General features: G+C 57.6%; 18 protein-coding genes and 1 non-coding gene across 19 annotated transcripts; 11 read left to right on the top strand and 8 right to left on the bottom strand.

The window, feature by feature from the left end:
- Window positions 1-44: 44 nt before the first annotated feature.
- Window positions 45-2,672, top strand: SCHCODRAFT_02743424 (WD40 repeat-like protein). Its single transcript, XM_003034825.2, has 4 exons — window positions 45-784; window positions 836-1,022; window positions 1,072-1,357; window positions 1,410-2,672. Exons 1-4 carry the CDS (start codon window positions 63-65, stop codon window positions 2,513-2,515), a joined length of 2,301 nt encoding a protein of 766 aa, XP_003034871.1. The 5' UTR covers window positions 45-62; the 3' UTR covers window positions 2,516-2,672.
- A 746-nt stretch (window positions 2,673-3,418) lies between these two features.
- On the top strand, window positions 3,419-3,695 carry SCHCODRAFT_02483929 (uncharacterized protein; the record flags this gene model as incomplete). Its single annotated transcript, XM_003034826.2, has 2 exons — window positions 3,419-3,510; window positions 3,563-3,695. Coding segments are annotated over 2 exons (225 nt in total), but the record flags the coding sequence as incomplete, so codon positions are not given.
- Window positions 3,696-4,102: 407 nt separating this feature from the next.
- SCHCODRAFT_02608048 (NAD(P)-binding protein) lies at window positions 4,103-5,230 on the top strand. The gene is made up of 4 exons (XM_003034827.2): window positions 4,103-4,311; window positions 4,363-4,726; window positions 4,774-5,132; window positions 5,191-5,230. The coding sequence occupies exons 1-4, from the start codon at window positions 4,152-4,154 to the stop codon at window positions 5,208-5,210; spliced, it is 903 nt and encodes a 300-aa protein (XP_003034873.1). The 5' UTR covers window positions 4,103-4,151; the 3' UTR covers window positions 5,211-5,230.
- A 99-nt stretch (window positions 5,231-5,329) lies between these two features.
- SCHCODRAFT_01186686 (uncharacterized protein) lies at window positions 5,330-6,157 on the bottom strand (the record flags this gene model as incomplete). Its single annotated transcript, XM_003035669.3, has 1 exon — window positions 5,330-6,157. Exon 1 carries the CDS (start codon window positions 6,083-6,085, stop codon window positions 5,330-5,332), a length of 756 nt encoding a protein of 251 aa, XP_003035715.1. The 5' UTR covers window positions 6,086-6,157.
- A 144-nt stretch (window positions 6,158-6,301) lies between these two features.
- Window positions 6,302-6,987, top strand: SCHCODRAFT_02037899 (uncharacterized protein). The gene has a single exon (XM_050341580.1). The coding sequence runs from the start codon at window positions 6,518-6,520 to the stop codon at window positions 6,929-6,931; it is 414 nt and encodes a 137-aa protein (XP_050203096.1). The 5' UTR covers window positions 6,302-6,517; the 3' UTR covers window positions 6,932-6,987.
- On the bottom strand, window positions 6,790-7,711 carry SCHCODRAFT_02563187 (40S ribosomal protein S12). Its single transcript, XM_003035670.2, has 4 exons — window positions 7,643-7,711; window positions 7,488-7,590; window positions 7,257-7,433; window positions 6,790-7,205 (listed from the first exon to the last, which is right to left on the bottom strand). Exons 2-4 carry the CDS (start codon window positions 7,584-7,586, stop codon window positions 7,044-7,046), a joined length of 438 nt encoding a protein of 145 aa, XP_003035716.1. The 5' UTR covers window positions 7,587-7,590; window positions 7,643-7,711; the 3' UTR covers window positions 6,790-7,043.
- Window positions 7,712-8,003: 292 nt separating this feature from the next.
- SCHCODRAFT_t13 lies at window positions 8,004-8,085 on the top strand. Its single transcript has one exon. It is a non-coding gene; the product is annotated as a tRNA-Ala (tRNA).
- A 335-nt stretch (window positions 8,086-8,420) lies between these two features.
- SCHCODRAFT_02608038 (WD40 repeat-like protein) lies at window positions 8,421-10,014 on the bottom strand. Its single transcript, XM_003035671.2, has 7 exons — window positions 9,943-10,014; window positions 9,859-9,895; window positions 9,500-9,799; window positions 9,285-9,442; window positions 9,088-9,228; window positions 8,884-9,032; window positions 8,421-8,821 (listed from the first exon to the last, which is right to left on the bottom strand). The coding sequence occupies exons 1-7, from the start codon at window positions 9,943-9,945 to the stop codon at window positions 8,629-8,631; spliced, it is 981 nt and encodes a 326-aa protein (XP_003035717.1). The 5' UTR covers window positions 9,946-10,014; the 3' UTR covers window positions 8,421-8,628.
- Window positions 10,015-10,283: 269 nt separating this feature from the next.
- Window positions 10,284-12,389, bottom strand: SCHCODRAFT_02481375 (P-loop containing nucleoside triphosphate hydrolase protein; the record flags this gene model as incomplete). Its single annotated transcript, XM_050342798.1, has 5 exons — window positions 10,284-11,261; window positions 11,315-11,564; window positions 11,615-11,684; window positions 11,737-12,047; window positions 12,103-12,389. The coding sequence occupies 5 exons, from the start codon at window positions 12,387-12,389 to the stop codon at window positions 10,284-10,286; spliced, it is 1,896 nt and encodes a 631-aa protein (XP_050203095.1).
- Window positions 12,390-13,193: 804 nt separating this feature from the next.
- On the bottom strand, window positions 13,194-13,436 carry SCHCODRAFT_02481850 (uncharacterized protein; the record flags this gene model as incomplete). The annotated part of the gene is made up of 1 exon (XM_003035673.1): window positions 13,194-13,436. The coding sequence occupies one exon, from the start codon at window positions 13,434-13,436 to the stop codon at window positions 13,194-13,196; it is 243 nt and encodes an 80-aa protein (XP_003035719.1).
- Window positions 13,194-14,242, bottom strand: SCHCODRAFT_01144647 (uncharacterized protein). Its single transcript, XM_050341101.1, has 2 exons — window positions 13,585-14,242; window positions 13,194-13,445 (listed from the first exon to the last, which is right to left on the bottom strand). Exons 1-2 carry the CDS (start codon window positions 14,055-14,057, stop codon window positions 13,433-13,435), a joined length of 486 nt encoding a protein of 161 aa, XP_050203094.1. The 5' UTR covers window positions 14,058-14,242; the 3' UTR covers window positions 13,194-13,432.
- A 1,073-nt stretch (window positions 14,243-15,315) lies between these two features.
- Window positions 15,316-16,164, top strand: SCHCODRAFT_02608031 (Lumazine synthase). The gene is made up of 2 exons (XM_003034828.2): window positions 15,316-15,563; window positions 15,612-16,164. The coding sequence occupies exons 1-2, from the start codon at window positions 15,343-15,345 to the stop codon at window positions 16,048-16,050; spliced, it is 660 nt and encodes a 219-aa protein (XP_003034874.1). The 5' UTR covers window positions 15,316-15,342; the 3' UTR covers window positions 16,051-16,164.
- Window positions 16,165-16,194: 30 nt separating this feature from the next.
- SCHCODRAFT_02674869 (uncharacterized protein) lies at window positions 16,195-18,501 on the top strand. Its single transcript, XM_050346699.1, has 6 exons — window positions 16,195-16,332; window positions 16,383-16,897; window positions 16,951-17,076; window positions 17,129-17,279; window positions 17,336-17,948; window positions 18,013-18,501. Exons 1-6 carry the CDS (start codon window positions 16,239-16,241, stop codon window positions 18,110-18,112), a joined length of 1,599 nt encoding a protein of 532 aa, XP_050203093.1. The 5' UTR covers window positions 16,195-16,238; the 3' UTR covers window positions 18,113-18,501.
- Window positions 17,973-18,501, top strand: SCHCODRAFT_02563174 (uncharacterized protein). Its single transcript, XM_050343775.1, has one exon. It carries the CDS (start codon window positions 18,298-18,300, stop codon window positions 18,487-18,489), a length of 192 nt encoding a protein of 63 aa, XP_050203092.1. The 5' UTR covers window positions 17,973-18,297; the 3' UTR covers window positions 18,490-18,501.
- A 27-nt stretch (window positions 18,502-18,528) lies between these two features.
- SCHCODRAFT_02037792 (uncharacterized protein) lies at window positions 18,529-18,922 on the bottom strand. Its single transcript, XM_050341579.1, has 2 exons — window positions 18,908-18,922; window positions 18,529-18,854 (listed from the first exon to the last, which is right to left on the bottom strand). Exon 2 carries the CDS (start codon window positions 18,763-18,765, stop codon window positions 18,568-18,570), a length of 198 nt encoding a protein of 65 aa, XP_050203091.1. The 5' UTR covers window positions 18,766-18,854; window positions 18,908-18,922; the 3' UTR covers window positions 18,529-18,567.
- On the bottom strand, window positions 18,908-20,781 carry SCHCODRAFT_02608026 (dynein regulator). The gene is made up of 8 exons (XM_003035674.2): window positions 20,669-20,781; window positions 20,453-20,612; window positions 20,099-20,399; window positions 19,874-20,051; window positions 19,730-19,826; window positions 19,551-19,682; window positions 19,397-19,501; window positions 18,908-19,342 (listed from the first exon to the last, which is right to left on the bottom strand). Exons 1-8 carry the CDS (start codon window positions 20,701-20,703, stop codon window positions 19,028-19,030), a joined length of 1,323 nt encoding a protein of 440 aa, XP_003035720.1. The 5' UTR covers window positions 20,704-20,781; the 3' UTR covers window positions 18,908-19,027.
- Window positions 20,782-21,877: 1,096 nt separating this feature from the next.
- SCHCODRAFT_02608021 (60S ribosomal protein L1) lies at window positions 21,878-23,235 on the top strand. Its single transcript, XM_003034831.2, has 6 exons — window positions 21,878-21,924; window positions 22,045-22,206; window positions 22,268-22,381; window positions 22,436-22,551; window positions 22,609-22,773; window positions 22,834-23,235. Exons 1-6 carry the CDS (start codon window positions 21,920-21,922, stop codon window positions 22,929-22,931), a joined length of 660 nt encoding a protein of 219 aa, XP_003034877.1. The 5' UTR covers window positions 21,878-21,919; the 3' UTR covers window positions 22,932-23,235.
- A 173-nt stretch (window positions 23,236-23,408) lies between these two features.
- SCHCODRAFT_02563162 (uncharacterized protein) lies at window positions 23,409-25,528 on the top strand. The gene is made up of 4 exons (XM_003034832.2): window positions 23,409-23,863; window positions 23,917-24,077; window positions 24,126-24,900; window positions 24,952-25,528. The coding sequence occupies exons 1-4, from the start codon at window positions 23,479-23,481 to the stop codon at window positions 25,275-25,277; spliced, it is 1,647 nt and encodes a 548-aa protein (XP_003034878.1). The 5' UTR covers window positions 23,409-23,478; the 3' UTR covers window positions 25,278-25,528.
- A 23-nt stretch (window positions 25,529-25,551) lies between these two features.
- Window positions 25,552-26,418, top strand: SCHCODRAFT_02608014 (LigT-like protein). Its single transcript, XM_003034833.2, has 2 exons — window positions 25,552-25,581; window positions 25,628-26,418. The coding sequence occupies exons 1-2, from the start codon at window positions 25,578-25,580 to the stop codon at window positions 26,203-26,205; spliced, it is 582 nt and encodes a 193-aa protein (XP_003034879.2). The 5' UTR covers window positions 25,552-25,577; the 3' UTR covers window positions 26,206-26,418.
- The last annotated feature ends 14 nt before the right edge of the window (window positions 26,419-26,432 follow it).

Below are 26,432 nucleotides of genomic sequence, written 5' to 3'. Positions count from 1 at the left end.
TCGCGACGGTTCTGTTGACGCGTGTCGGCGTTGCCGCCCGTTTCCGCTTTTCCACCATCAACATGCTCGGGGTCGCCGCCACCGACGCCCTCTGCCTCGCAGACCCCGCCGCGCTCAAGAAGGCGCCGTCGTCGCTCTCGACGTGCTTCTCCTTCACCTCCCCGCCGTCCGCAGCATGCTGGGCAATCGACAATGCGCACCTTTACCTTGCATCCGGCCGGAAGTTGCAGCGTTACGATCCGGCAACGAATTCGATTGACGACATATACGAGACGGAGGATGAAGTCGACCTGCGGGGGCTTGCGGCCAAGGACAAGGGGGCGCTTGTCGTCGCCTCCGGGGGGAGCGTCATTGTCATCGACGGGATACTGGCGTCGCCAAGGATCGCACAGACCCTCAGTGCGCACACCGCACCCGTTGAACACATTGCCCTCTCAAACGACAACTCCCTCTTGGCCTCCACGGCTGCCAATGCAGTCCACATCGACAATTTGACCATGGGATCGCATACGACGCTGAGGGGCCTGACCTCGTATGAAGGCCAGCATATCTCGGCTTGCGTCTTCCATCCCCACGCACGGACCCGCTTGCTCCTTGCCATCGCCCGGAGCCTCATTATATACGACATTACGAAACCCTCGACACCGACGAAGACGATCACCCTCAGTGACGCCGCTGGCGGCGACATCTGTGCCGTGGCATGCAGTCCATTCAGCAAGACCTTGGTCGCTGTTGCCACTACGGGAGGCACTGTCGGTCTAGTCGATCTGGACAAAGAGAAGGGGTGCGTAGTGACATGCAGGACACGGAGTATTGACTGATATATACTGCACAGGCTCTTCCGTACCCTTCATATGAAAGTACCTCTTACAAGCGTAGCTTTCTCTCCCGAAGGGGCCGCTATATACCTAGGCACCGAGAACGGCAAGCTGCTGCTGCTCGATCTCCGTGCCCTCGACAAGCCACCCAAGCCCATCATCATCAGCGAGACTGGCTGTCGTATTGAAGCCCTATGTGTGCAGGTAAATATAACCGCCCTTATACAGGAACTGAGGCTGACGACCCTCCTAGAAAAAGGTCAAGAGCCCACCATCTGCGGCGAAGCCCTCTGCCTCTAGCGCAGAGGCCAAGCGGGCGGCCAGTACCCGAGCCACTGGCCCGACCAAGCCTTCGCCGACGCGTCTGCGGCCTCCTCCCCGATCCTCAACTAGCGCGACGGCGACTACACCTACTCGCAAGAGTGTCGTTCCAAAGCCGACCAGTAGCCCTGCCACTCGCCCGACAGACCCGAAGAAAGTTTTCTCCCCTGTGAGGGACCCGCTGGGCAACTCAACGAAGGATTCCGATAACATCTCCAGTACGTACACGATACATTGCTTTTTCAGAAAAATTGCCGACTATAATCATAGTTGACATCGAGACGTTGGCTGGAACTCGCAAGCCGCCTGCCAAAGGACCGAGTCCGGGCAAGGCCCCTGTGAGGCCTATCCGCACGTCCTTCTCTTCGCCGCGGTCGCCACCCACGCGTTCTCCTGCGATGCGCTCCCCGCCAAAGTCAGCCATTGACCGTCCGACGTCCGTTGCGTCAAGCAGGGTGCGCGCTACCTCGAGTACATCGCCGAAGAGCGTCGTTTCGGATGCCACTGCCCGTGCGCGCGCGAGGGTCACGTCCAGCGGTCGTCCGTCGGCGGATGCAGGACGTCCTCGCAGGGCATCGGCAGCTTCGGCCGTCGAGTCTATCTCGACCGCTGGGAGGCTTGCCCCAGGTGCTCGGACACGGGACCGTGCCGTTTCTTCCGCCTCTTCGCGAACCACAAGGGATACCAGGGAGAAGCCCGCCGCGTCTGCGCGTCCCTCTGCAGCCAGCTCGCGTCCGCCGTCCGCCCTTTCACGCCGTACTCCCTCTCCTGAGCTCCCCGACATGGGCCTGGATCCGGTCACCCCTCTGCCCAAATCCAAGCGCGCCACCTTCGCCAACATCGGCCTCGGCTCGCCGAACTGGGCCGCTCCCCTCGTCGAGGAAACCGAGCCCAAGGGCAAGGGCAAAGCCGTCGACTTCGAGGACGACAGCGATGAGGAGGACGAGATTGAGGAGATCTCGCTCGAGCACAAGCGCCTGGCCGCCGCCGCCGAGCGCGAGCGCAACCTCTCTATGCAGGTCTCCCCCGCGCGGCGCGCGACCAGCGGGATCACCCACAGCCCCTGGCAGCCCTCGCCCCTGCGGCGCTCCATGGGCCCGCAGCCGGCGAATGCGCCCATGATGCCGAGCTCGCCAGGCAGTTCCGCGACGGCGCAGGACTTCTTGCGCGGGATCGTGCGCGACGTGATGTTCGACTACCAGATGGAGACGCGGCAGGAGATGATGGGGCTGCACCTCGACCTGGTGAAGATGGGCCGGTCGTGGAAGGCGGAGCTGCGGTCGTTGATGGATGAGTATGTGGGGGATTTGAGCGAGCTGAGGGAGGAGAACAAGCGGTTGAGGGAGGAGAATGAGAGGCTGAGGAGAGGGTACTAATCCTTTCCTTTCACGACTGCCAGTTGGCGAGGCGGTGGCGTGTGCACGACCTCGTATCGGTCGTGCCGCGTCCTTCGTTCGAGATCAGACTATTATGTTGTATATGCAGCACTTTATGCTTTATTCTTTCCTTTGTGTCATGACCAACTTTTCTCGGTTCACTGGGCGCCCTGCACGGTGCATAAGGTCCACGACAAGCAACGCTGGGTGCTTGACTTACTTTGAAGTCGAAGGTAGGTCGATGTGGTTGACGCTGACGTTGCGCTCTGCCAGGGCAAGATGAAGTTGAAGGAAACGCTAAGCTCAGCGGAAGTAAATCAAACCAAGCTAATGGCCAAGGCCTGGCGAACGCACCCTCCCCTTTGACTGGGCGGCAACCACCATGAACGCGAATGGGCCAGCAAAAATGTCCCAGGAACGAGCGCTATACTCGTCTGGCAGCGTTATACTGCCCTTACCCCGCGTTATACAGGGCGCATCGCGTTATACGGCAAGTCACCCCGCGGTATACAGGGGACCGTTGCTAGAGCTTAAGGGACGCATCAGGACATTGCCAGAATCTTGGGTTAAATTCTACCCCGAGGGTTGCGCAATTTCAGGAGCGGGCTAGTCTATGGACGTCCGGAAGCGCCAGCGTGGTTAACCACATCGGCCATAACGCAGCGGGCGCGCGAGCAAAGAGGACGTTGTGGGTCCAAGATGTGATTTCTCGGCGATATCAATCACATCCCCGTATGGATGAGAGTGTGACTCAGCGCTGGTCACCCTCTGATTTGCCGCTTGCTAACGCCACAAAATTTCTTGTTCTCTTTTCGCAGCTGCCGTCGTTCCCTTTGTGCGCTCATCATGGTAATTGAGCCCAGCCCTGAGGCGCTTTACATCTACTGAAGATACATATGTTAGATCATCCCAGTGCGCTGTTTCTCGTGCGGCAAGGTTGTGGGGGACAAGTGGGCGACGTACATGCGCTTACTGGCGGAGAACGTCTCTGAAGGGTGCGCGTCTTGGCTGTCGTGACATGCCAGGTTACTCACATACAGCCTTCAGTGATGCTCTGGACCAGTTGAACCTCAGACGATACTGCTGCCGGCGTATGGTCCTCACCCATGTCGATTTGATTGAGAAGTTGCTGCACTACAACCGTACGCGCGCTTGTCCGTATATTTGGCCAGCCCACTGATCCGTTCACAGCGCACGAGCGTCAGACGCGCGAGAGGAGACCGCAAGGAGGGATGATGGAGGGTTAGGTGCGTAAACATGGTTCTCGCATACGAACTGAACACTAATCCTCGTTCTGCAAGCGCTCCTCCTGCTTCGACCTTATCCCCGATCTCCTGCATTGTATACACCTGACGCCTATCTTGTCGTGGCGTCTTTCTTCGGACGCTGCCCGGCCCCGAGAGCTCCTGTAGAGATAATCACCCCGAGGTTGTCGCCTGACCAGCATCACCTCCACCACTTGTGTAATCTAGCCGCACGAATGAAAACTCCATGGTCCTTCTCCACCTCCGGCGCGATGCTTGCACCCTCAAATGCTTCGGACATATCGATCTCAGCATATAAGTACTTCGTCCTCCCATTTCATTTGTTCACCATCCTCCGTCCCCCAACTTTGCCCACCCGTGTGCTATAGATCATGGCCGCCGAACGCGATCAGCTCACCAGTCGGGTCATCCCGCAGATAACCCTTTCGACTCGCGAGAACCCCTTGACGGCCGTGAAGAAGATACCCGACACCGTAACCAATCCCGCTGAACGTGCAGCCCTCCGCTTCGCGATCTCTGGGAACGGCATCAGTGGGTGACGCCCTTCGCCGCTTCTACCCGCGCTCACGCCTCGCACCCCAGTTGCTGGCGGATCTGGCGCCCTTGGTCTGGAGTTCGCACGAGGGCTGTTGGAGCACGGTGCACGCGGTGTTTGCCTGTTCGACCTTGAGCCATCGTTCGCGCAGTCGCAGGCGCAGATCGAGAAGCTCAGGACAGATTTCCTGGACAGAAAAATTGTGACGGCGGTCGTGAATGTTGCTGACAATGACACCGTCGAAGCCGGCGTCTCCAAGGCTGCTGCTGAGCTCGGCAGTGTTGACTTCCTGGTCTGCTGTGCTGGAATCGTCTGCACTGCGCATGCCACCGACCACTCAGTGCGCGATTGGCAAAGAGTTTTGGACGTCAACACGACGGGTACTTGGCTTTGCGCGCAGGCCGTTGGCAAGTAAGTATCTCCGTCCCCATCCCCACCCTTGTGCTAACACCCACCAGACAAATGATCAAGCAGCAAACTGGCGGCAGCATCATCTTCATCGCCTCCATCTCCGGGCACTCGGTCAACTTCCCGCAACCGCAGGTTGCATACAACACCTCCAAAGCCGCCGTCCTGCACATCAAAGACAGCCTCGCCGCAGAGTGGGCGCGCTATGGCATCCGGGTTAACAGCATCAGCCCGGGCTACATGGACACCATCCTCAACGAGGGCGACGGCCTGGAAGAGTGCCGGCGAGTCTGGTACGCGCGGAATCCGATGGGCAGGATGGGGGATCCCAGTGAGATCGTTGGCGCCGGCATACTATTGACGAGTCTGGCTGGAAGGTATATCAACGGGGCTGATATTGTGGTGGATGGTACGTCTAGCGTCTATGTGGCTGGTACATCTAATTGTCTAATGCATGGCTGTTCTAGGTGGCGGCCTGGTTTTCTAAATGTGGTGCCAACGATAAATATTCTATACTACAACGAACGCGAACAAAGCAAGTCTATGCTACAGTTGGGTGATACAGGACGTTCGGACGGAACAAGACAGCGACTACCCCGCCTTCGATTAGCGCGTCGATCTTCGCTCCTTCTTCGACTTCCCCAGCATCTTCTTCACTCGCCGTTCCGTCCTGATCATCGTGAACTGCAGACCCAGCTGCGCCGCGAGGACCTTCTGCCGCAAGCTCTCTCCTGCCCCCTTCCCCGACGCGGTTGATGTCTCCCCATCATCCTCGAACTCGTCCCAGCAGCTGCGTTCTCGCGCGTCCGGCCCGTCATCGCGTGATGTGGTGGTAGGCGGTGGAAATGTGTAGGTTGGCGATGGTACGAGGTCGGGGTCGTCGGGCGAGTAGTCTTCGTCATCCGTGATCGAGGGAGCCGAGTGGTCTGACCGGTATGAGACGCGGATGAGCCGGCCCAGCCGGCGCCCAGCGCTCGAGGTGCTTGCCATCGACGACCCGGTCGATGGTCGCGAGGACGAGGGGGTGGAGGGGTAGAGTGCGGGCGGGAAGGTGCTCTTCCTCGTCTGCGTGAACGGGCGGAGGGGGGAGGTGGCGGTACCGCTGATCGGCCAGCTTTGCCTCTCCGCCTCCAGCTGCTCCTCGTACTCGACGAGGCTGCTCTTCCTAGCTTCCTGGATCGCTTGCGGCGCCGGGAGCTTGAAGTGTCGGTACCCCGGATCGTGCATCTCGCCGTCCGCCCCAATGAAGGGGGTGATCGTTGAGATATTCTGCGACTCGGGCGAGTACGTCGGATCCATGAGCAGCGCCAGATCGTATCCCTCCCTGTGTGCGCCGAAGAGGTGCGCGGTAGGGGCTGGCATGGTTATGGTGTCGACTGCAGGTGTCGTGTGCAGTGAAAGATGATCTGAAAGGAAGGGCCGTCGAAAAACTGCGCCGTCGTATATAAGCGCGAGGGTTTCTCCGCACTCTCCACGGCGAAAACCTATTCTTCCGCATTTGTCTGAGAGGTGGCGGAGAGCCTAACGCCGTCGCAGTGGGCCGGCCGAGCGGATGAAATCCCATGCGAGACATTCAGTCGAGTGAAGGGAGGTCCTGTGACGTTCAGTTGCCAAAAGCGGAATACAACGCGAAGGCCACAAAAGCGATGGAACGAGCAGAGAAGACGGAAACACAAGACGACCTGTAACATGACGACCACCTTATTGTCCTCCTGAGTCCATTGCATCTGTTGCACGTACGGTCAACAGTGCACTGACCGACGATGCAAGACACGCTATCATGGGGTTGGCCCCATGGCAAGAGGGATCGCGTCGGCTTGTCCACAGGCCCTATCCGGAATCGTGGAGGCTTGTGCGAGGCAGCGGCAAGGGCATGAGGAGGAATATTGGGCCAAGTGCCTGGGCTGGTCAATTGAAGAAATGCGATTCGCTCGTCGATCCGAGACAGACAGGCCGAGGACCGTGAGTGGCGCGTGGCTGGCCGAGAGCAGTCTAAATAGTGTCAAACATTTGGCACAACGATCTTGCAGCTTGTTCAGCCAAAAACAAGAGTCATCAGGCAGGAGCGAGTGTCACACAGATGTTTGTGATTGGGCTACAATACGGCTATGCTACAGGCATCTGAGCGTCAAGTTAGCAGACAAGCCAGGAGTGAATATTAGGGAAGAGAGAGATCCGTGTCAGACAAAATATAATGATTCCGGATAGACGATATCCTCAAAGCATAGCTCGGAAGAGGGAGTCTTTTTTGTCATCAAGGAATGCCAGAGAAGCACGCTAAGCGCAGAGGAGGTATCAGATTGAAGACTTACCGAATAGCTTAGCGGTTCTTGAAGTAGTCGAGGAGGACGTGGAGACCCTCGCTCTCGACACCGTAGTCCTTGACGACAACGCAGGTGCAGCCGACGACCTTACGGGGGTTGCCCTCACGGTCGATCTTGCAAAGACCGGCCCAGGTACCGAGCACCTTGGCGTCACCGACCTGGAGAAGGGAGGTCAGTCTGAGCCATACGCGATCACTGAAAGTACGCACCTTGATCAGGTTGATCTTGTGCTCAGCGCAGAGCGCCTCAATGAGCTTGAGGTACTCGGCCTCCGTGCAGGTCTCGACGAGCACGCACAGATGGGCCTGGCGCTTGTCGAGCGCCTTGGCGCACTCGCGGAGACCGCGAGCCAACCCATCGTGGATCAACGCGTTTTTGAGGACTTGCTGTGATGGTGTTAGCAAACGCGGCGATCGCGCTATGGATGGCAAGAAACATACCTTGAGGGCGTCCTCAACGGACATCTTGCCCTTCGGGGCCTCCTGGGAGACCTCGACCTCCGGGGCATCGACTTGAATTTCGTCTCCAGCGTCAGACATGGTCCTGGGCGTTCTCGTTAGCTCGCTTCGGTGTGTATCATGAGGGGGACGCGCACTTTTGTCTTTAGAATCAAAGTAGAAGGACCAGGTCTTCTTCCGCTCTCGTTGACGAGGTCTTGTTGGGAGGAACAGAAATTCTGTGGACCGATCAAGAGGGCCTGGATAAGGTTCAAACTCAGTTCGGCGATCTCCGGCCAGAGCGCACGACTGAGAGGGGCCGGCCCCAGAGTGCTATGGACCCAGGTCTTCGTTACTGGACCGGCGTTTTTACGCTTGAAGTCCTCCATTTACATAGCAGTAGCAGTGTCCGATACGTATGCAGCCTCAGTGCTACCATGTTGAAGCTGTTGAAATCAAGCAGAGTCGTGAATGCTCAGACGAGGGCGATGTAGTGTTTCACAATGTTCAGCATCGTGCGGGCTCGTGGTACAGTGGTAGCACGTTCGCTTAGCATTCCTGCTTGTGCGAAAGGTCCTGGGTTCAATTCCCAGCGAGTCCAGTGCGTTCTACTTTTTCTCTATACACCCAGCATCTTTTTCTTCATAGGAACGGCCGAGGTATCACTTCGGGTACTGTGGCATTCTCTCGGTTTTTTCGGCTTAGATCTTCATACGAATTGGCAAAACTGTTCCCTGCGGTCCTTTTAAAGGATTCACCAGCATCGACGGCCTTAGGTAGTTGTTGCGCGACAGCCACCGATACAACAGTCTTCGGCTGTTGCCGGGAATATGTCTCGTTTTCTCCCTGAACTACCAGACTTCCGAACAGCGTAGAAATAGACGGGTGCCATGAATGCAGCATGCTGTATTTGCATGCCAGGCAAGCAAGGGGAAGGGGGTTTATACTGCGGTGTTGCATTGCGCGGCACCTTTCGCCGTCTGAACTAATTTCACAGTTGCAGAAAGCATCAAGAGACAGGTAGTCGCCTACAATCGCGCACAAGCACCGGTCCGGAGGTGGGCCGCCACCTGCACGGATTGTGGACTTCGACTTTGAGCTTCACATAAGTCCAATTACATTAGCAAGAAAGCGTTCAAAACGCTCATTGTTCATCGCCAGCACCGGGTACGCGGTACCACTTCACGGACCCGTCATCGCTTCCAGACACGAAAGCACCATTCGCGCTGCCCGCCTTATTCCACGCGACACTCCAGACTTCGCCCCCGTCCTGCGCGATAGTCGAGACAGCCGCGCGAGTCTGCATATCCCACACCTTGACCGTCCTATCGGCGGAGCTGTGGGTGAATTTGTAGGTCAACTTGTTGATCGACGAACTCGTGAAACGGAAGCGACTGACCCAGAGAGCACGTAGCGACCATCGACCGATATATCTGCACTGAGGACCCAAGAAGAGTGCCCGGTGAAAGTAGTTACACTCCCACCATGTTCGGATTTTCTGACGTCGTGAAGGACCATTCGCTTGTCCTCGGACGCGCTGAGAAGTAGCTACGAACGATGGTCAAAATCCTCCGCTTCCATGGTACCAATGTGATTTCTTTACCTGCGAATCAGCGGACCACGCCAGAGAGCGGACACCCATCGCATGCGATGTGTACGTGTTCGCCAGCATGCCGGACTCCACGTCGAATAAGTAGATCTGCCCCGTCTCCGAGCCCATGGCCACGCGCTTGCCATCGGGTGCCTCGTATACCACGTTAGCAAGGACGAGAACCGAAGAAGACATGGTATCTTACTCACGAATACGCAAGACAGCCCGAATTTGTTCCTCCCGGACGAGATGCTCGACAGACGTCGTCCAAAGTCTGCGCCCGGACGCGCGTCATGCAAAGTCACGTTGCCAGAGCTGCCGGTCGACGCGTACGTCTCTCCCTCTGGGTGCAGGGAGACAGACCACGCTATCAACGTGTTAGACATGCGATCCAATGGAATTGTGAGCGCAAAACTAGACTTACAAGGCCCGCTCTGCGCATCATCTGACTTCGCAAAGCTCTCGAAGGTCCCTACAATCTCGCCGCTGCCAGCAACGTCCCAAAGACGCGTCGTCCCCTCGATGCTGTTGTACAGCGCCTTCCTACCATCTCGCGACACAGAAAGGGAGGTCAGCCCCAGTGTATGCGGCTTCGGAGGCGGTGCGTTCGGCGGGTAAGGCTGGCCTGTCGCTGAGGCCCATTGACGGATTGCGCCATCAGCAGAGATGCTGATTACTGTATCTTGGGCTGTCCATGAGAGACCCCAGACAGAGTCATGATGTTCTGCATACGGTATAATGTCAGTGATTTTTCTAACATTGTGAGCGCGAGTTAGGACTAACTTTCGGTTGCAGAGCGCGCTTCAAGGAATACTAAACTCTGTCTCGAAGTTAGTCACCATCAAGGGCGTGAAATGGTGAGCACACCATGTTTTCTGCTTTACCCCGTGCGAAGAAAAGTTGGCTGAGTAGGCCTCAAATGTCAGCGATGGCAGTAAGAAGGAAGCGAAGTTGAAGTCAAAGCGTAACGTCACCACGTGCTATCGGCCTTCTCCGTAATTTAACCTTACCGGCAACTACCAGCAGGTATAAGCAGGTCCTGCGCTAGTACTGCAGCAACTTAATGGTATTCAACACAGCAAACAAAACAGTAGAGTATAGCAAGACAGTAGACCGTTCAGCATGAACAGGAGAAGCATGGCATCTCTAAGATGCCAGTGTACGTGTGTAAGTTTACAGTCCTTGGTGTCCTATGCGTCCATCCTTTTTTATTGGAAGTCCACATGAGGTCCGCTCTCAAAATTCGCCATCGTACTGGGAGGATGCACTACAGCGAACGGAAACGGAGGAGGCTCAACGGCATGACCTACCTGTTCCACGCCAGGCAGCGCTCCCAGCGTGTTCACACTCGGGATCACCTTCGGAGCAGGAGCATGCAGGGAGGGCGGCGACGTCGCGGTGGGCGTGTCCTCTGCATCTTCGGCTGGGACGGAAAGAGTAACAGCGGGGATGGGAGGGGGCGCTGTGAAACCATTGCCGTCCAATCCTGGCTCTTCAATGTCGTCCTCATCTTGTAGCATATGGGTATGGCCGTTGTGCGCGGGGATACCCGTTCCTCTGGGGAACTGGAAAGTCGAAGGATCCATATTTTGTGGGAAGCCAAACATTGGGGCTATACCCGGGCCAACGAGCGGTAACATCCCGTGCATTGGCCACACCGAGGATGACTCTGGGGAGTCGGGCTGCCCGAACTGTTGATGCATGGCCCTGTTATCGTTCTGTTGCTGCGCTGCGTTCGCTTGGATATCCTTTTGCTGCCTCTTCTGCATATCCTGCTGCCTCTTCGCGGTCCGCACGCGCATCTCCTCTGCCACCCAGGCGCCCACGTCCGCCGCCGCGCGCTCCGGGTCCGTCTTGCACGACAGCAAGAAGCCCTGCAGCTCCGCCGTCGAGAACTCCGCCTCGGGCACAAGAGCGGCGAAGCGCGATGCGAGTGAGGCAAGCCGGGAACCAGGTGGCGGAGGGGCGGGACAAGTCGAGTCAGAGGTAGGCAGCATGGAACTGGATGACGATGTGGCCTTTTCGTCGGCAACTGGCGTGTCCGCAAGCTCGGGAAACCGAGTGGCGGGGAAGAAGCGGTGGAAGAGGGCTTCAGTCTGCGCGCGAGTCGACAAACCGTACTCGATCTTGCGGTCGATGCGCCCAGGGCGGAGGAGCGCAGGGTCAAGGCGATCGATATGATTCGTCTGGAACGCACGTCAGTGGAATGCGCACGGGCTGCACAAAAAGGAATTCTCACCGTGCAGAAGAACAAGCGCCCTTCTTCGCTCCCGACACCGTCGATCACGTTCAGCAAGCCGGAGAGCGTCACTTGCGACTGTCCTGAACCAGCCATGCCGTACAGCGTCATGATGGGTGGTGACGCTTGGTTTTGCGTGCCTGATGACCCTTGCTCCTCGCGAGAGAAAGCGCAGTCGATGTCCTCGATGAGAAGAATAGAGTGCTTGGGAACGGATGATGCTGCGCGCTGCAAGAACGAGTCGTTCACGCTGTCAAAGGTTAGCAGGGGTCTACCAGCATGGGCCGGAGCTACACCTACAAGTTGTTGGACAAGGACAATGAGTAGATCTCCAGGTTCAACTCGCCAGCCAAGGCATAGATGGTGGACGCTGTAGCTTTATGTCAGCGTCGCCGAACATATACCAAGGACAATGAACTTACTCTTTCCTGTCCCCGGCGGGCCATGGAGCAGGATGCCGCGCCTATAGGGGATGCCGACGGAGGTGAACCACCTCTCCGTCTCCTCGTCCATAAAGTCCTGTACCTCCCGCACGAGCGACGACAGTAGGCCGTCCGGCAGGATGATCGTATCCAGCGCGCGCCGCACCTTGCGCTTCGTGCTCATCCACGGGTAGTCGGGATTCATGGACTCGGCGACGTGAATGATGACGTGCGGGAGGCTGACCTCGCTGTAGCTCTGCCGCGCCGCTTCGACGAGCTCGGAGAGGACGCGGAGATTGCGGGTGTAGAGACTTTGGAGTGTGCTGTCAGTGAAGTGCTAGCGAATGTGAAGGTTGGTACACATACGTGATGGTAATCGAGCCCGACCCATGGTCATTGCCATTGCGGACCATGAACCGCTGCATCGCTGCAGGCGAATGTGCGTTGCTCTTCACCTCCATCCAGTATCCGCGCCACCTGAACAGGCGCGGCTGGTCGAACGTGGGGATATACTCTACATTCTTGTCGTCTAGTAGCGGGCCAGACGTGGCTGTCTTGACCGTGTCCGCACGCGGTCCGAGGATGTTGACGCTCCAGTGGCGCGTCGCCGATTTGCACGCGATGCGGAAGGTGGGGGAGCGCCGCCAGGTCATGTCTTGTTGGCTCTGCAAGGGTGTGGCAGTGTGAGTGCAGTGTGGTATATCGCGGATAGGTGCCACACACCAAGAACTGTGCGATCCATTCGTATGTGGGATCTCCCTCCTCGAAGGTTGCTGTCGTATGAAGCTCTGCAGGCCGAGTAAGGTTACTACACTTGACGCGGATAGTGCCACGTACTGAATTGAAAGCGCGCCAGCGCAAACCTTGCCACCCGCCGGCCCAGCTCTATCAGAAGACCCAGCACGAAGAAATGGATGGCGCGGGTGTCGAGCGCGTTCCCGGGCCCACCCAGCAGCTGCCCAAGCAAAGAAGACAGCGCAGCCCAGGCAAAAGAGGAAGACGCCCAACTAGAAGAGCCACCCTCGTCTTCTGGGTCGCCCATAGCGAGTAACTCGGCCTCAGGATTGACGTAGTAGGCGTAGGAGGCCCTCATGATGTCGCGTCAGCACAGGAAGGCGACGCGTTTTGCGTTGTCGGTTGGTGTTCACGACCTGAAGACCGCGCGCACGATGAGAGTAGAAGACAAGAGCTATTCAACGTAATTTAGCCGCGGCGCAGTGACATAGTTTGGGCGCTTATTACGGCGCTCGAGGAACAATGGAAAGATTGACGCGGAGGCAAACGTCGCGTGCTCGCGTGGTTTTGACTCCGAGCGGATCCTCTCGCGAACTCAACGCAAATGGCAACACCTTCGGTACCACAGAGTCTCCATATTTTAGATCGTACACCACTAGATCCTGCCTGACTGCGAAAGTAGGTACCCCCCGAGTCCTACCCAACTCGAACGGTCTGTGCTCCTACCACGATCGCCCATCTCCATCGTTCGTATGAGCTTCAGTGTTACTCAAGTGAACTTGATGCTGTGGGACTCCATCTATCAAGCGCGTCAGCGTCCTGATCGTGCACCGTCTCTCTCCGCCACTCGCCGTGATGTCTCCACCCCGATAGCTTCCCCGTTTCTTCTTGTTCTTCTCTTTCCTGAAGCCCGCGCCACGCGTGACGATCAGATCCTGGTGCGCGCGTGCGCCGTAGTCGCTCATGCTGGCGCCCTGCAAGGGTGGTGAGTAGGTGAAAGGATGCGGAAGAGGCGGATGCAGCATGAGGATGAAGAGACACGGATAGGATGAAGGGCATAAGGATAGAAGAGAAAAGATAGGTAAACCATAAGACAGTGATGAGATAACGTACCCTCGACTCAAACCGATTATCCGCCACCAACCCCGAAATCTTGGTGGGGTCGATCCGCTGGAAGGGCGTGTTCGTCGTGCGCTTGCCCTTCGCGACCTTGTCCTTGTTATCCTTGGTGGGTGCGCCGTTGGGGGCAGGAGAAGCAGATGCGGATGCAGCTGCCGAGGTCGAGGTGGATGCAGAGGTAGAGGTGACAGCGGATGTGGATGCAGTGGCCGGCACGGACGTCGCAGCGGACGCGGCCTCGAGCTTCGCCTTCTTCGCGGCTGGCTTTTTGGACTTTTTGGTGTCGGCGTCGGAATCGGAGTCTGACGAATCAGAAGAGTCGGATGAAGAGTCCGAAGAGGATGAAGAAGATGAGGAGGATGAGGAGGCAGCACTCTTGCGCTTGCCAATGGTTTTTGCGGGAGTCGTAGGCTTGGCGGGTGTGGTAGCTGCTTTTGCAGGTGCAGTCTTCGTGGGCTTCTCGTCATCCGAATCCGAGTCCGAGTCGGAGGAGTCGGAGGAGGAAGACGAGGACGAGGGCAAGGGCTTCTTGGTCGGTGAGATAGCCTTCTTTGCGGCTGTGGCCACCTTCGCCGCCTTCGTAGCGGGTTTCTCGTCCTCCGAGTCGCTTTCAGACGAGTCCGACGACGAGGAGTCCGAGCTGGAGTCCGTCTTCTTCGCCTTCACCGCCGCCTTCTTCGTGTCCTTCACTGCTTTCTTCGCGTCTCCCTTTGCCGGTTTATCCACGTCCATCTTCTCGTCATCGCTGTCCGAGTCGCTGCTGTCGGACGAGTCGGGGGAGTCTGACGAGGATGGGGAAGAAGGCGTGGGTGCGGTGGAGGAGAGCGTCTTGCTGGAGTCCCGGTCGCCCTTCGAGGTCTTTGTAGTAGAGGAGGAAGACTTCAAAAATGAGCGTGCGGTAGGCTTCGCAGCATCTTTTGACTGGGGAGTAGGCGTAGCCTTCTCATCGTCGGAGGAGTCTGAAGGCAAGGCGGTGAGTGAATTGTAGGAGGGTGTTGCGTGGATGAGGTAGATGTAGGGTTTTGAAAGATCGTAGTTGGAAGGGGGGAATGGGAACAATGGAGGGTAGCGAGCAGATACGCACCGGAGTCCGAGTCTGATGAATCGGAAGAGGATGAGGCAGCGTTCGCCGCCTTGGTGGGTTCTGTCTTCTTCGGCGCGTCCTCCGCGTCCGAGTCTGAGCTGGAGTCCGAGTCTTCAGAAGAATCCGAGTCCGAGGTGTCTGCCTTGCTATCAGCGTCGCGGAAGACTCGGTGTTCATTCAACGAACCGTCAGTAGGCCTGCCAGGGAGGGTCCGTCGGTCAGTCGATCGCGTCAAAGGTGATGGAGGGTTATACATACTTTGCGCTCCCGTTGCTCTTCGCGCTTCCGCTACCCTTCAGATTCCTCCACTCCAGTAGTGCATCGTGCAGGTCGGCGCCCACCGTGGTGCCGGACGACGCCTTGAGAAGGTCGCCCGCCTCCTTCTCGAGCGCCTTGACGGTCTTGTCGTGCGAGCGCTTCTTCAGGAATGCGAGTACAAGTGCATACGTCGCTATAGCATCGTCAGCTTGACACCATCTTCACGCACAGATTCATACATACCCGCGAGATCGTGGTCGGCCATGTCGCTGCTCGGCGCTTGTGATGGAAAAGTCGGCTCGATCACATCTGTGTCCCCCGATCCGGTATGCTTTGTCTCCGCATCACTTTCCCACGGGGCAGGCATTGTACTTCCTGATCCCGCACGCCCATCACCACCACAACACAGCATGGCACCCACTGCGAAGGCCCTCCCAGAAGCGCTGACCGTGTCGCCCGAGGCGGCGGCAACGCTGCGCATCGCGATCGTGCACGCGCGCTGGAACGCGGAGATTATTGCGAACTTGCTAGAGGGCGCAGTGAACAAGCTGAAGGCGGCGGGCGTGAAGGAGCAGAATATCATCGTGCAGAGCGTGCCGGGGAGCTTTGAGCTTCCCCTCGCGTGCAGCAGGCGAGTCTCATCACCCATTTACGCGTCCACATCGCTGACATTCCCCAGAGTCATTCAAGGCTCGCACGTCCAAGCCGCGTCGAACGCGACCAGCGTCGATCTCCTCGGCGGCCTCTCCTTCGGCGGCAGCCGCTCCGGCACGCCCGTTCCCTCCGCCTCCGCCCAGTCCGTCTCCGCCGCGCCCTTCAAGCAGCCCTTCGACGCGGTCATCGCGATCGGCGTGCTGATCAAGGGCTCGACGATGCACTTCGAGTACATCAGCGACGCCGTCAGCCACGGGCTCATGCGCGTGCAGCTCGAGACGGGCGTGCCTGTCATCTTCGGCGTGCTTACCGCGCTGAGCGACGCGCAAGCAGAGGCGCGCGCGGGGATCCAGCCCAAGGACGCACCGGACGCGCATGTGCACAACCATGGCGACGACTGGGGGCAGGCAGCGCTGGAGATGGCGGTGCAGGCGCGGAACTGGAAGGAGGGCAAGTTCTTGTAGATGGATATGGGACTAGGGAAAGGGAAAGACAACAATGTACTGTATACGTTGTAGCACCATCACGATGCGATAGACATCGAACGACGATGTGACTCACTGCGGGATACGAACAAAGACTTCCGGAACAGGACGCCCTGTGTTCTTGCCATCATGGCCTCTTGATCGACTTGGGTGCTTTCGTCGAGACGATGCGCCCAAGCAAGCGCGTCCTACCCATCTCCAGAGATGAATTTGCGAGGTACATACACGCCTGCCTTCCCCGAACGAAGGCCAGAGCCATAGGTGCGTTCCATCGACCACTCGTCCCGCCTGCACCCTCACGTCTTGCCTAGTGGTCGCCAACTCCGGGGGGCCCGACTCCACTTGCCTTCTCTTCCTCCTCCACCGCTGGGCTCGCTCTTTACCCGAGTCCCAGTCCCACCGCATCCTGTCTTGGTCCGTCGACCACAACCTCCAGCCCTCCTCCGCCCAATGGATGTCCCACACCGCTCGCTTCGCCGCCCGCTTGAACATCCGGCACCTCTCTGCACAAATAGCCTGGGGCGACGGCGGCTTCCCCCCGAAGCCCACTTCCGGGGGCAAAGGCAAGCTCGAGCTCGCGGCGCGCGAGGTGCGGTACGCGCTACTCTACGACGCGCTGCGCAGCGCCGGCGCGGAGGTGGCTGCGTTCGGGCACCATGCTGACGATCAGGTCGAGACGGCAATCCTGCGCGCACTAAAGGGCTCCTCGGAGCTGGGTCTCGCGGGCATGAAGTCATGCAGGCGCTTCGGGATGGGTGCGCGGGGCGAGCTGGGGCATGAAGGCTTGCGAAAGTGGATCGTGAGGCCGCTTTTGCCAGTGAGCAAGGTATGGGTCGAATGCGTCTGTGTCGGTGAAAGATGGGAAGCTAACTTGCATAGGACAGAATCCTAGCGACCTGCGATGAGCATAAGCTAGAGTACGTCGTGGATTCCACGAATTTCCAGCCCGAGCTCACGCTGCGGAATGCTATTCGGAACGCCGTGGAGGAGAGGGACGTGGGTCCGGTATTTGTCTCTGGCTTCGTCTCTTCTACACTTTGGCTCACCTTGTTCGTAGATACAGCGCTTCGACCCATCGCTGACCAAGTCTGCCATCGAGGACCGATTGACTGGGCTCGATATACCGCTTGACATAAGCAAAGGCGCGCCGGCTCTGCGTGGTGCTGTGCAAGAAATTGGCCGCAGAGCACAGCGTGTAGAAGAAGCAAGTACGTGCCCTCCCCCTAGCAAGCCACACCCGCGCCATCTCACCTGAGTTTGCTAGCGACTATCGCTCTCAAGAGCTGCAGTGACACCTCACCCGCGGGCGCCCTCACCTTGTTTACCAAAAGGTTGCGCAAACTATCCGGCCTCGCTATCATGAAAGAGGACAACATCCTTCCCCTCGTCCAGCGCAACCTCATCACGCGCGTCCTTCGGTACGCCTCACCGCACCCCTGGGGCACCCTTCAGGCCGAGGCGAACCGGCAAACTGCAAGTCTGGAGAGGATCAGAAAGGCTCTGTTTGGGTTCAAATCCGACAGCTCTACCGATTCGACCGCTCCTCGGCTAGCCTCATTCTCAGCCGGCGCGGACGTGCTGTGGACGCCTGCTCTTTTCGTCCGAAACCGCAAGAAGGTCGCGGGGATCGCGCACTCGGAGGGCATGGTCACCGGCTCTCTAAAGCTCAACATTCCTGCTGAACGCGCAAGCGCGCTCATCGAAGACGGGACGGCCGAGGAAGTATGGGTTGCCTCTCGGCTGCCGCCAATGCGAAAGAGAGGTCACCCTTCGTCGGTCCCGGAGAGGCAGGATATCACGGATGGCTTCATGAACCTCAACAAGCACTTCCTAGTCGACAACCGCTTCCTGGTTTCCTTCGACTATCTGTCTACGGAGTGCGTCGGGTTGCGCAGGCTGCTGCTGTCGGAAAGAGGAGTCCTTCGTGCCACGAGCGGCCAGAGTGGTGACCACACTGTTGATCACAGCGAAGGTGCTAGTGCCCAAGGATCAAGCATCAGCGCCGCGGAGGCTGGTGCCCGGAGCAAACGCGCTCGCGTAGAAATCGTCGCGCGCGGGCGATACGCCGTGCCCAGCGTGATCGTTACCGGGCTCGAAGACGACATCCATAGCTGGGCGGCACAAGTGCCAGGCTCCGTGGTCGATGCGAAGAGGGGAGAGCTGATCTTGTGCTCTTATGTGGAACCCACGAGGGCGGTCGACCGCTACGATGGACGCACAACATGGATGGACGACCCGACGGACTACGACGCTGACCAGACGTGGGACAGCAACGGGCTGGTGCAATCGAGAGTGGCGAGCAGGGCTGCGACCGTCGGTAAGGAGGGATGCGATTCAACAGGGGGATTCTCGAAAAGTCAGATAGGCCTGAACGAGGATCGGCAGTGGGTGCGAATACAATGGATTAGGCCATTGTAGCGCCAATGTTGAATGTAGACGTGAACATTCCCAAGCTCACACAATCGATGTCGCAGAAGCCCGGAGTCCAGACCAGTATCACGAAAGGAAATGTCCAGCTGCACAGGCCTGACGTCTAGCGCTTTTGCTTCTAGTTGACTTCCTCGCGTATATTGTCATATTGATACACATGAAATTAATGAGCGGGTATCCATAAGTAATACTTACGACAGAACAGATAGTGACCGACGACAATGGACAGCAGTAAAGAACGAAACCGAATAGGTGTACTTGCATGAGGGATACCCGCTAAGGACCGCGCCAGATAGAGCTGCGCGATGTATGGAGGAAAAGCAGCGCGTCGCGCACTTCATCATCTTAGTCACCTGCAGGGTTCATATCAGACACGCAAAAGGGTCTGCACTGCACACCGACTGACCAGAAACAAAACCGAATGTTCCTCTAGCCCAGACGCGGTCATTTGGATAGCCGCCCACCGGGACGCGCCGCCGCTCCCACCGGCAGAACACTCGCCTGCCTGTCTCTCCCACTCCCCGCCTCACGGCAACCATATCTTAATCGAGTGATCCGTGCATCCCGTCGCCAGTACATTCACCACCTTCTCCGGCTCATCGCTCGCCTTGTCCCCGTTCACGCCGTTCGCCTTCGACGCATCGCCCTCGGGCTGCGCGCCCCCGATGCGCTGCCTGCCCCACTGCATGGTGGTGACGAACTGGAGGTGTGCGTCGATGGTGCGCATACAGCGACCGGTGGCGAGCTCCCAGATGCGGATCGTCTTGTCATCGGAGGCGGAGAGGAGGTATTTGCCTGAGGGGTGGAAGACGAGAGCCCGGATCCAGTTATCATGACCGGCCTGTAGCGTGGTCAGTTTGGGAACATATAGCAAGGGTAGTGCGCCTGGACGTACGAAATTCCGAAGCATCTGCCCGCTTGCTATGTCCCATAGCTTGATGAGCTTGTCACGACCACCGGTCACGGCGTATGCACCTGGCCGTTTTGAACGGTCAGTTGGCTAGAGTGAGGTGAGCATCGAGTGCCACAACGAGGAGTTACAGCCATACCGGTATCTTCGCAAGCTCCCGTATTGTCGCATATGCAGCTATGGGAGCAAAGACGATGACTTCAACGACGTGATCGTGATCTCTCAACTCCATCTTGCATTCGCCGTTCGTTGGATCCCAGATGCGGGCAGTCTGCGCAGGTATCAGTACGGTTCCGACATGACTTGGGCGGTACCAACATGGTCTTGCGAGCAGCTTGCTAGCAACCGCCCGTCGTCAGATGGTGTGACGCATCTGACCCAATCGGAATGGCCGACGATTGTTCGTACAAGATGTCTGCAGTGCTGTCAGCAACAGTAGCATAGCAGCGTACCATTACGCACGTAGAAGCAACGTCGAATATTCTGATTGTCTTATCACGGCCTGCACTAACAATGTGCTGGTCGCCAGGCATGAAGCGGACGGAGGAGACAACATGTTCGTGACCAGGGAACGTCTTTGTGTTCTTCCACTCTTGTTGCGAGTCCCAGATCTTGATGAACATATCATGCGAGCAGGACACTGCGGCGAGTTAGAGCGCATATACCCAGGTCAGAAGACGTACGTACCGAGGAGCTGACCCTTATGATCAAAGTCCAAGTCGGTCACCATGCGCGTATGACCCTTCAGCGTCCTCTCAAAGTCCCCGGTCTCCCAGTCCCATATCTTGATAGTCGTGTCGTCGCTCGCGGAGGCAAGAATGGAGTAGAGCGGGTGGAAGGCGACGCGCGACACCTCGCCTCGGTGGCCCTGGAGGACATGCGCGGCGGGGGAGCGGGGCAACCAGTCGGACTGCGCTGCTGAGCGCTTGGAGGGCGCGACTGCGAGCTCCTCCTTCATCGCAGCGTTGCGATTCTCGAGATCCATGATCTGGTCTGTCGGTCAGGCGCGGACTGGACCTGGTCGCGATGCCCGCCACAGACCTTCTTCTGCAGCCGGATAACGCTCGTCCATTTCTTCTCGAGCAGGCCCGCGTACTTGGACTTGGGATCTGGGTTGTACGTTATGCCCGTCTCGGACTGCAGCGCGTTGTACGCCTCGGTATAGTTGTTGGCGTGCAGATAATCGAGCATCGCGTTGTGCCTGTGATGGGTGCAGATGCTTCAGCGTCCGCCTTCACCCGCGCCTTGACGACGCACAAGTCATCCTTCTGCCTGTCCGACAGCAGCGACATGGTCGACGTCCACTACGAGGTCTCCAGCAGTGGCAAGAGCAGACGAACGGCGAGTTTGAACACGAAGGTTGATGTTGGGGAATACAATCGTATGCACGTGTTTGCACATCAGGTCTCTGCCGCGCGACGCGCCCATCTGAGATCGAGGCGGACACGGCATGCGCAGGGTATTGCTAAACCTACACCGACGTGTGGCATACATACGGCAGCGAACATCGAATAGCTTGAGTAGATGCACAGGAAGCAACGTCTCGCGCACACAAATCAATGAGAGCAGATAATATGGATTAGTCTATCTAAATGACGGCTACACGTAGGGTTTGGACAGCTTATGATTGAGGGAAGGATGAATTCGAGTGTAGTGCAATGGGCAAGCGACCTCGAGTAGGATGTTGATCTTGTGTCAAAAGTACCTCGTGGCGAAGTCGGCAACCTGCCATACACCATACGCTTGGCTCGCATACGGCTATGGAGGACGGCGTTGACAGCGCAAACAGGTCTTGCCGATAAGGTCATTCATTGGACACAATGAAAAAGGCAGCATTATCGTCGATTGAGGGCGCGACTCTTCAAGTCTTGATGCTGATGACAGGAAAGCTTCGAGAGCAGGAAGCAAACAAAGGGTGCAGAACTCGGATACTATGACAGGAGAGTCAGCCATGCGTGCAAGAAGAAGAGAAGGATTGTCGATTCAGATGGGGTTGAAAGCGTTATAACCATGTCCAAAGCCATGTAAGGAGCCCGGATAGTCTTACAAAACGCGAATGAAAGTTTGTGTCATCTTGTACAGGGGAATAACGGGTGATGGAGAAGAAGGATACTTCATACTCACCTTCACCAAACATCGACCGGTTGTAAAGCGGTAGAGGTGCGCAGGCAGGAGACGCGATGTGCATATGCACTTGCAAGGGTATATGAGCGCTCGCTGAAAATGGATCTTGACATTGATAACCCTATTGCAATGTGTGATAGAAAGCAACGAGGGAGATCGAGGACGGCATTGAAGCAGGAAGAGCAGGAAGAGGCAGGATCGAAGCAGGAAACGAGGCGCAGGGGCGGAAGACGGACCGCAGGCCGACTACTTATCGTGTCACATGACACAAACTGTACAGTCCACCGGCAGCGCTCGGCCCGTGCTCCCAGACGTCGCAGCAGCGCGCCCAACGCAAAGTTCAGCGACGACCGATCTCCCTCAAGACCGTCAAGAAAATCAAGCATGAGGTGCGTTGTAATGTCTTGATGAACTATGTGCGTAGCTGACGGTTCCCCCTACCTCTTCGCCGATTCACTCCTCAAATCACTCTTCAACCCATCTCGATCGACATAAATCGCGCCCTATAGCGGAAGCAAGCTCTCAGTGGCAAGCGTGCGGGGCTCCGTCCGGGAGCTACTCGCCGACGCGAACGGCGAGAAGCGCCGCAACTTCGTGGAGACGGTCGAGCTCCAGATCGGTCTCAAGAACTACGACCCGCAGCGCGACAAGCGTTTCTCGGGTACCGTCAAGTGCGCATCACATCTCGCGAATAGCATACGTTGGTGCTGACCCTCTACCTCTTGCGTTCAGGCTCCCCCATGTCCCTCGCCCGCGCATGTCGCTGTGCATCCTGGCCGATGCCGCCGACATCGATCGCGCGAAGCAGATCGAGCTCGAGTACATGTCCGTTGACGATTTGAAGAAGTGCGTTATCGTCTTTATGTAGTTGGAGATAGATGCTAACAGGAGATTTATCAGGCTTAACAAGAACAAGAAGCTTGTTAAGAAGCTCGCCAAGAAGTACGACGCTTTCCTGGCCTCTGAGGCTCTCATCAAGCAGATCCCGCGTCTCCTCGGCCCGGGTCTGTCGAAGGGTACGTTCGAAGCGTTCCCTCCCGTGTTTATCAAGCTAATACAATTCCTCCCCTCAGCCGGCAAGTTCCCTACCCCCGTCTCGCACGCCGAGGACTTGAGCAACAAGCTCACTGAGGTCCGCTCGACCATCAAGTTCCAGCTGAAGAAGGTTCTCTGCCTCGGTGTCGCCGTCGGCCACGTCCAGATGACTGAGGACCAGGTCCTCGGTAACATCATGCTGAGTGCGTTCAGCTTCGTTGACACCGTTGAGTCGTCACTAAACGTCATCTGCCTTCGTTCAGGCATCAACTTCTTGGTCTCCCTGCTCAAGAAGAACTGGCAAAACGTCAAGTCGCTGCACATCAAGACGACCATGGGCAAGCCCGTCCGCTTGTTCTAGGCGTTGTGCACCTTGATGAACCTATGGTTTGGACGGGGGTGCTGGGGAGGAGGAGAACGGGAGGAAGGGCCGCGACGGCTGCAATGCACAACATGAAGCCCCGCACGCTTGGACCAACAGTTCTAGGGGAGGGAACTGATTGGGAGCTGATGTGGTCGTCGTGCCGGCGAGGTGTCATCGTGCATCTCGCCGGAGGGCTAGGTGGATGGCAATAATGTCCGCCTGGTCTTGTTCTTTTCCCTGTTCTCGAGCTGTTTATGTTATGTAGTACTATGCACTATGAGCCACAGCGCTATATGCCTCAGCCGCTGGTGTGATTTTGAGCTTTTCGAATAGATTCGGGCATGCAGATATCATGTTCTGCCCCAGCAAAATTAGGCGCAAGCGATAGGCCGCTTTTGTTTGTCCGTTTTGTTTGCAGACGCGGCCCGGCGGCGCGCCGCGCGTTCTGAATCAATGAAATCGTCATCACGCCGCTTACATCCCTCACCTCCGTCCTTATCCTCCTCCCTCCATTTGCAGCGCTCCCTTGCTTCTTCCCCCCACCATGGACTCCCTCGACAAAGTCGAAGAATATCTGCAGTACGTCGAGGTTAAGCTGCACAGCGCGTGGAGCGATCTCCCCGATGTGCGCGATGCGCTCGACCGGCTTTGGCAGGACGTGTCGCGGTACGGGCCGCAATTGCCCAAGAATGTGAGGGTGCCGGGGCTGGGGGACTTTGAGGTTCCTGCGCCGCCTCCGCCACCCCCACCTCCGCCTGCCTGGTCGGAGAGGGCGGTGGGATGGGTAGAGAAGCACCCGTATGGGGCCGCAGGCGCCGTGGTGGCGGTTGCGGCTGGTGGTTTGATTGTGGGATATGGGCCAGCGTATGCGAGGTCGTTGAGGGCGGCGAGGAGAAGGGAAGAGACGCAGGAGAGGCGACAGGTCGTTGGTGCGTGTAGAGCGTGTTTCTGGAGAGGTGCCATATATTGACCACAAATTCAGTTGTGCTTGGCGCGGACACGCCATACGGCCAGCCACTCGTGCAGGAGCTGAACAGCAAGAACTTCATCGTCATTGCCAGCACATCTACTGCTGAAGCAGCGGACGCGCTCACTCGCAAGTACGCTGGCTACGTGCGCGGATTAGTGCTGGATCCTTCAGACGTGCGTGCATATCTATCTTCGCAGTTTCGTCGCTAACTATTATTCCAGCCCGCGACCGTCCCAGTATTCCTGCGTTCTCTCTCCTCTACTCTCACCCGTCGCTTCCCCATCACCGCTCACGGCGATCCCTTCGCCCGCAGCACCTCCCAGCCCTACGTTCAATCCGTCATCTCCCTGCTCACCATCCCTGCCTCCCCCATCCACGCACCCTTGGAGCATGTCGACCTTCGCGGCGAGTACCTCCAGCGCCTAAGTGCTGCTCAGATGGTCCCCCTCGAGATTATCCAGGCCCTCCTGCCGCTCATGCGTGACGGTCCGTCCTCGCGGACGAAGAAGTCTATTGTTGTCTGTCTGCCTGCTATCGACGCGCGCGTAGGCCTGCCTTTCTCGTCTGTGCAGGGCTTGATCGTGTCAAGCACGCACCGCGCGGTCGATATCCTGAGACGGGAGGTGCGCATCGCGGCGCTCACTGGCAAGGCGGATGCGATGGCGAACATCCGCGTCGTAACGGCGGAAGTGGGGCAATTCGATGTAGGGGCGTTGGCTGAGGTAGAGCCATCTCCAGCAGAGACGTACAAAACGCTGGAGGCCTGGACAGCGTCGGAGAAGCTGGTTTACGGCCCTGGGTTCATTGGGCTATCGCACTCCACTGCGGCGGCGGTCCGCATGAGGCGCAAGCCCTCTGATGTAGCTGCGCTTGTCGAGCGCGTCGTTGGTGCTGTCACTGGCGGACGTTATGGGCCCACAGTATTCGGGTTCAACATTGGGCTTGGCTACTTGCTCAACTGGTACCGGGGAGACCAGTTCTCCATAGGCGCAGGATGTGAGCACCCAGTTTCTTTTGTGCTAAGCCTTTTGCTGACTCTGCGTTTAGCCACGACATACCGTCTCGCCTCCCACCTTCCCACAAGCCTCCTAGACACACTCCTCAACTTCCCCTACTACCTCATCGCCGTCCGCAACGCACTCCTCCCTGCGCAACCCTTCGTCATCCCGCCATCCAACGTGGAGGAACTTCCGCTGCCCGCCGCACCGGCGGCTGGCGCACACAAACAGACGACGAGCGAGAACGACGAGAGCAGCGGCAACGAGCGGTCGGAAACAGGCTCGGACGCGGATGTGGAGAGCAACAATACTGGCGATGCGTCGAGCGTCGACCACAGCTGGATCAGCTTGAATACGTCGCACGGAGATGCTTGAATGCTTTTTCGCATGTACCCTCAGCGGTTGTAGACCTTGACGCGCAGTCATGAAACCCCATCTCTTCACACCTTGGATCCCCTCTCAGGACTATGTATTCACGTACAGAATCTTTTCCTCCTGCTTGCTTGACCTTTAGTAGGTACTGTGTAGAAGTAACTGTATATATCAGTGTATAACAGCGTATACGTATGAGCAAGAAGTGCAATCATGCACGCACGAACCGGTGGCAAGAGCGCATATATTCAGCAAGTCGTGAACAACGTTCGTCCCCCAAGCACCTCTTCCTCCACCGTCATCATGGGTGCGTTGTGCTTACCTCGCAGTGCCGTATGTCTCATCACTCTCAGGCGTAACGATCTGGATTGTCCCACCCAAGCCCATTCGTGAGGCGCTCGAGAAACGCATCATGACCATCCGCCCACCCTCTAAGCGCCCGCTCAACCCCTCTACCTACCCTCACTTCACACCCCACATCACCCTCGCTGCCCTCGGACCCAACACCTCCATCCCTCTTGAGCGGCTTCGCACGGCGATCCCAAAGGACACCCCACCCACCCGCGCCACCTTCGCCTCGATCGAGGTCGGCGACCACTTCTTCCGCTCCGTGTATACAGCGATCAAGTCCACCGCGGAGCTGCTCGAGCTGCACAAGCGGGTGCACGACGCGCTCGACCTGCCCCCGCGCACGCCCAAGTACCCCCATGTGTCGTTGGCGTATATTGTGGATGAGGACGCGGAGGAGCGGGAGGCCTACCTGCAGGCGCTGAAGGATGAGGGCGTGATACGGGAGGAGGGAGATAGGGTAGGTATACAGTGTGGGGAAGATGGGGGATGGGTCGATGGGTTCGATGTGAAGGAGATCTGGATCGCCAAGTGTGATGGTCCGGTGGAGAGTTGGGAGATCCTAGATCGGTTGACGCTCTGAAGATCGGACAAGAGGCAGGGAAGCAACATGACTGTCATCGAGGATATAGGTCGTCGCGAAGGAGGTCTAACTACTAGGTACTGATCAATGCAGTACATCTATCTACAGAAGCCCGCAAGCGAACTTCTAGCGGTACAAATAAATAGGCAGTGTAAAGAGTGGCAGGGGTATTCCATCCGTTCATGGGAGGCAATACGAGGCAAGGCGAGTGATAATGATACACATGC

This window comes from Schizophyllum commune (assembly GCF_000143185.2).
Source record: "Schizophyllum commune H4-8 unplaced genomic scaffold SCHCOscaffold_1, whole genome shotgun sequence".
NCBI classification, from domain to species: Eukaryota; Fungi; Basidiomycota; class Agaricomycetes; order Agaricales; family Schizophyllaceae; genus Schizophyllum; species Schizophyllum commune.
Note: the sequence above shows the minus strand (reverse complement) of the source record. Positions and strands in the feature narration are given on the sequence as shown.